The sequence below is a fragment of the Orycteropus afer genome, unplaced genomic scaffold (genome assembly GCF_000298275.1).
Source record: "Orycteropus afer afer isolate SDZICR_OR568_19922 unplaced genomic scaffold, OryAfe1.0 scaffold00080, whole genome shotgun sequence".
NCBI lineage: Eukaryota > Metazoa > Chordata > Mammalia > Tubulidentata > Orycteropodidae > Orycteropus > Orycteropus afer.
In genome coordinates this window covers 3,873,188-3,879,187 of record NW_006921667.1, presented here as the reverse complement: position 1 = coordinate 3,879,187, position 6,000 = coordinate 3,873,188, and the positions used below count along the sequence as shown (strand labels likewise).

The 6,000-nt window shown below is 36.9% G+C and overlaps 1 protein-coding gene across 1 annotated transcript in view; it reads left to right on the top strand.

Annotated features, from left to right (window-relative positions):
* Window positions 1-6,000, top strand: part of WAPL (WAPL cohesin release factor) — a 145,750-nt gene that overhangs the window by 94,610 nt on the left and 45,140 nt on the right. The window contains exons 4-6 of the mRNA XM_007941431.2: window positions 1,976-2,071; window positions 3,316-3,468; window positions 3,733-3,869. Coding sequence (XP_007939622.2) covers window positions 1,976-2,071; window positions 3,316-3,468; window positions 3,733-3,869 — 386 coding nt within the window. The remainder of the gene's footprint in view (window positions 1-1,975; window positions 2,072-3,315; window positions 3,469-3,732; window positions 3,870-6,000) is intronic.

Below are 6,000 nucleotides of genomic sequence, written 5' to 3'. Positions count from 1 at the left end.
TCTGTGGTGTAGTAAATTACTTAGTGTGGCTTTTCTAGCCATAAGTCTTTGTAAACTCTGTGGTGGAATTTGCTGTGAGCAACTGAGGAGCTCTTGATTGTAAAAGTTATCCCCCTGGGGTATTTCTGTTGGGCACAACACAAAGCAATGTTCTGGGAGGTTCACACTCTCTTTCAGGTGCTTAGAATTCTGATGTTATGATTGGTTGGTTTGGCCACTCTGCTGAGCTCAAGAGGAGACCTCCTAGAGGCAGAAGTCTCTCTCTGTCTGCTGGTTGAGGAAGATGTGCTGCTGAAAGAGACACGCTCCTGGGAAAGAGACGCAAGAGACATGCATTGCTGAGTGAGACACCAAGGGACACTCACTGCTGGGAGAGAGACTGTGGGCTGGGAGAGAGACTGAGCGTTCTTCCTGAACTTGAATTGTAGCCTGGTGCTTCCCTAATAAAAACCCCGTAATCTGTGAGTTCTGTGTGGTCACTGCAGTGAATTAGCGAGCCCAGGAGAGAGGTGATGGGTGCTTTGGGAAGAACAGTTGGTGAAAGGGCTGGAGGGAAGCAGCATGTCTGGCCTCATAGGAATAGGCCTTGGGTCATTGATGGTGACTCTGTCTTCCTTTTGTGGGGTTAGAGGAGGTCGGAACACGTGGCCTCCTTGTCCTTTTCGCATAATCTTACAGACAAAATCTCTAATCATATCCTATCTAAACATACCATATGTGAAGTTTAAATGATGTAATTTAATACCTCTTTTGAAGAATTAGAAGATGAGTAGGAGAACTTTTCTATGTTATTTTTTGTTTAATCATGCTCCTTTTGAAAGTAAAGGTGTTTTTTTCCTTTTATACAGGTGTAATCTTACGTATTTGATCATCCAGATTTACAGTTCTTCATCCTCAGTTCTGAAATTCAAAATATGAAAATTTAGTGTTTTTTTTATAAGTTTATAGTAAAATGCTTTTCTAGCAAAATAATCTGCACTGTTGTTGTTGTTGTTATGTGCCTTTGAGTCAGCCCGACTCATAGCGACCCCTCCTTGGGTTTTCGAGGCAGTATCACTACAGAAGTAGATTGCCCCATCTTCCTTCCGAGGAGTGGTTGGTGAGTTTGAACTGCCAACCTTCTGGTTAGCAGTCAAGTGCCTTAGCCACTATGCTACCAGAGCTCCCAAATCTGCACTAGTTTGAAGCTATTTACATTTTTTATCTCACATAATGTGAATTTTCATTTTGCTGCAGAAATCATGTGTTATCTGATACTCCTTTAAACAACACTTTGTCTTGTAATAAGTGGTGTGTGTCCCATACTTAATTTTATAAAACATGAAAATTCTGAATGATGGGACACATGTGACCCCAGTGATTTTGGTTAAGTGAGTATGAGTTTTTAATACCTGTAGTAATACATGTTAGAGCTTTGGTGGCATAGTGCCTAAGGCATTTGACTGCTAACTAGAAGGCAGTGGTTCAAACCCACCAGCCACTCCTTGGAAGGCAGGTTGGGCAATCTACTTCTGTAGTGATACCACTTCGGAAACCCAAGGAGGGGTCACTATGAGTTGGATACTATTCATCAGCAGTGCGTTTTTTTTGGGGAGGGGGGCGTTTAATAATACTTGCTTTAAACTTCCTGATTATTACCACTCTTGGAAGACTAAGAGCCATGAATCATAAGTTTGAGGTACAATAGTTTTGCCACAGAACATGATGAATTTAAATGATAATTCAGCCTAGCAAGTAGGTTTACTTTTAAATGCTATCTTCTCTTGGTTGGTAATAGTTGCCCAGAGCACCATAGAGACTCCTTTTTAAGCATATAGCCTTGTGTTTATGGTGAGAGCACATGTCAGAGACCATTCTTCCTAATCTGTTCAGGACATTTATTTATGCATTTGTTACTCTCTTATGATTCTTAATTTATTAAATGAAGTGCTTTTTATAAAGATGGAAACAGTTGATCTTTTCCTTATTTCTCTAGTCTCCTACAAAAGCTGTATATAATGCCAGACATTGGAACCATCCAGACTCAGAAGAACTGCCTGGGCTACCAGTAGTAAAACCTCAGAGTGTTACAGTAAGTGAAATGTATCTTAATTTCATGTTTGTTTAATAAGTTATATATTACTTAATCTGCTGTGTTTACAACTGATAGTTTTTTGGCCTACTTCACTGAAATTTAGTAAGCTTCAGTTAAAGTCACTGGAAAGGTAAGAATTGTATATAGGTTATCAGAAATTCTAATGGTAGTAAATTATTAATAAAAACCTTAAAAGATACTCACCCTATTTTACTTATGACCCCCATTTTATGGAATCTATTATAGTTAGTGTTTTAAAAACAAAGTAGTCCTATATTTGAAGTTCGTATTAGCCATTAAGAGCTATATAATAAATTACATCCTATATAGATCTAAAAATGGCTTTCAGTGGTAAATTTATTTTTCAGAGGAGAGCCTCTTCTGCTTTCCAATAATGTCTTTCAAAACACACTTGAAAAAAATTGTAATCAAATTATTTTCTTTAGAAGGACTAGTAGTATATACAATATTTTTTCTAGATCAATAGTAAAACCTCAGTCATCTGGAACTGTCAAGGGAATGAGATCTTTATAGATACATTTTTAAAAATTGCAGATAGAGTTATTTTAAAAATATCATGTGCAGTTCATGGTCTTTATTCTTTTTTAATATAGTAAAATATATATAATAAAAAAAATGCTAAAAATTTAACCATTTTTAAATATGCAGTTCAGTGACATTAATTACAATCACCATGTTGTGCAAGTATCACCACTCTTTTCCCAAAAGTTTTCTCCCTCTCTTCTTAAAGTGAATATATTAAACATATTTTAAATTCCTTCTAGTAGTATAAAATCATCACTGTGCACATTAGTACCATATGTAAATGTACCATACTCTTGTGGCTATTTATTTCTGCCCTAAATTACTTCAAAATCCTGTGCTTTTTAATTTCTTTTTGTCTTCTTTTTATCTCATTCCTACCTGCTTAATGCTCTTTATATAGTAACTGTGGTTTTTTATTCTTTCTGATGCTCCTGGAGACAAATAACAAATTGTGTGAAATGAAAGGTTAAAAAAGACCAGAATGAATACCTGAGTGGTTGTTTAGTCAGTGAGACATAAATGTGTTACCTGATAGTGCATGGAATTTTATGTATACCATGTGATCCTTGAAAAGCCTCCACACCTGCCTTTTTTGGTAGATGTTATTTACTTTTTTTTTTTTTTTTAATTGCAAATTAGATGTTATTTTTAATGTACTTATTCAGAGTGACTAATTCATTACCTTTTCTTAATAGGTAAGGCTGTCTCCAAAGGAACCAAATCAAAAAGATGATGGTGTTTTTAAGGCTCCTGCACCACCACCCAAAGTGATAAAAACTGTGACCATACCTACTCAGCCCTACCAAGAAATAGTTACTGCACTAAAATGCAGAAAAGAAGACAAAGAAGTAAGCAGCTGTATACTATTTTCCTACACATGGATAGATTTTTGTGTGTGTGACGTTTAGACTCTTAATGTCTTGAAAAAGTATCAGTACACTGATTACAGTTTGGAACCGTGAACAGAAAATTATTTTGTCCTTCTAATACTAATGTTTAAAAAAAATTTGTTTTAGGTAATGAACTATTTTATGCACTTTTATAGTAAGCTCATGGACTTAAATATCTAGTTCATTGTTATAAAAGAGGTGGACTTATTTTTTTCTTGGCAGTTATATACTGTCGTTCAGCATGTGAAGCACTTCAATGATGTGGTGGAATTTGGTGAAAATCAAGAGTTCACTGATGACATTGAGTACTTATTAAGTGGCTTAAAGAGCACTCAGCCTCTAAACACACGTTGCCTTAGGTAAGATCTTGTTTTTGTATTTGATAATTACATACATGTTTATCTCATTAAATTTTTCCAAGTGGGCAGGATATTGTCAAAGAAGTCAAACACTTGGGAGTTTGTTATCACAAGTGTGATATGTCACAAACTGTAAGTGTAGTTTATAGCCAGTTGCCTTTAACCTTTATAGGATGGATTCTACTTGGAGTTGTTTTTAAGTGCTATTGGGTATTTTGACTCATAGCAACCCTATATGACTGTGTAGTAAAAATGCCCTACAGTATTTAATCACTATCTTGTTAGCAGCAGAGTGTTGAACCATCACTCCACCTGGGCTCCTTTATACATAGAATGTTGCTGTTAGGTGCTGTCAAATCAGTTCTGACTCATAGCGACCATGGTGACCATGTATGAAACCGTCTGATCCTACATCATCCTCACAATCCTCAATACTCATTGAGAGTATTCCACTCTTTTACTGACCCTCTACTTTACTAAAAACCTTAATACACTTCTCCAGGGACTAGTCCTTTTTGACAACATGACCAAAGTAAGTGAGATGAAATCTGGCCATTCTCTCTTTTAAGGAGCATTCCACCTGTACTCCTTCCAACACAGATTTCTTTGTTCTTCTGGCATTCGGAGGCATTTTCAGTATTTTTTGCATGCACAATTCAAATGCATATTTTTCTTCTGTCTTCCTTATTTATTGCCCATTTTTATGTGCATATGAGGCTTTTGAAATTACCATGGCTTGGGTCAGATGCACCTTAATCTTCAGGGTGACTCCTTTACTCTTTAACACTTTAAAGAGGAGTTTTGTAGCAGATTTGCCCATTGCGATATGTCATCTGATTTCTTGACTTGCTGTTTCCATGGATGTTGATTATGGATCTAAGTAAAATGAAATCCCTGACAACTTCAATCTTTTTTTCCCTTTATTGTGATGTGGCTTATTGGCCCAGTTGTGAGGATTTTTTTCCTTTATGTTGATGTGTAATCCATATTGAAGACTGCAGTGTTTGATCTTCATGAGTAAGTGCTTTAAGTCATCTTCACTTTTATCAAGTCAGGTTGTATTATCTACATATTGCAGATTTTTAATGGTTTTAAACCTGTTGCTGCATTCTTTATGTAGTCCAACTTCTTGGATTATTTGCTTAGCATAGAGATTGAATAATTATGGTGAAAGCATATAGCACTGACATACACTCTTTTTGATTTTAAACCATTCTGTATCCACTTACTCTTTTTGAACAGCTACCTCTAGGTCTTTGTACCAGTTCTTCATGAGCACAATTAAGTGTTCTGGAATACCCATTCTTTGCAACGCTCTTCATAATTTATTGTGATTAGGAGCTCTGGTAGCATAGTGGCTAAAGCACTTGACTGCTAACCAGAAGGCTGACGGTTCAAACCCACCAGCCACTCCTCGGAAGGAAGGTTGGGCAATCCTACTTCCGTAGTGATACTGCCTCGGAAACCCAAGGAGGGGTCGCTATGAGTCAGGGCCGACTCGACGGCACATAACAACAACAACAACATGTCATATGCCTTTGCATAGTCAATAAAACACAGGTAAACATCTTTCTGGTATTCTTCGCTTTCAGCCAAGATCCATCTGACATCAGCAATGATATCCCTTGTTCCACATCCCCTTTCTGAATCTGTTCAGTTTCTGCCAATTTTATTAATACACTGGTGCAGCTGTTTTTGAATTCAGCAAAATCTTACTTCTGTGTGATATTAATGATATGGTTCAGTAATATGTAGATTCTGTTTGATCACCTTTCTTTGGGATGGGCACGACTATGGATCTCTTCTGGTTGGTTGGCCAAGTGGCTGACTTCTGGATTTCTTGGCATAAATGAGTGAGCACCTCCAGTGTCACATCTGTTTGTTGAAACATCTCAGTGGATATTTCCCCAATTCCTTCAGTGCAACTTGGGCTTCTTCCTTCAGTACCATCAGTTGTTGATCACATGTTACCTCCTGAAAAGGTTGAATGTTGACTAATTCTTTTTGGTACAGTGCCTCTATGTATTCCTTCCATCATCTTTGGCTGCTTCCCGCATCATTCAATATTTTGCCCATAGAATCCTTCAGTGTTACAACTTTAATTTTTGGCTTGGATTTTTTTCTTCATTTC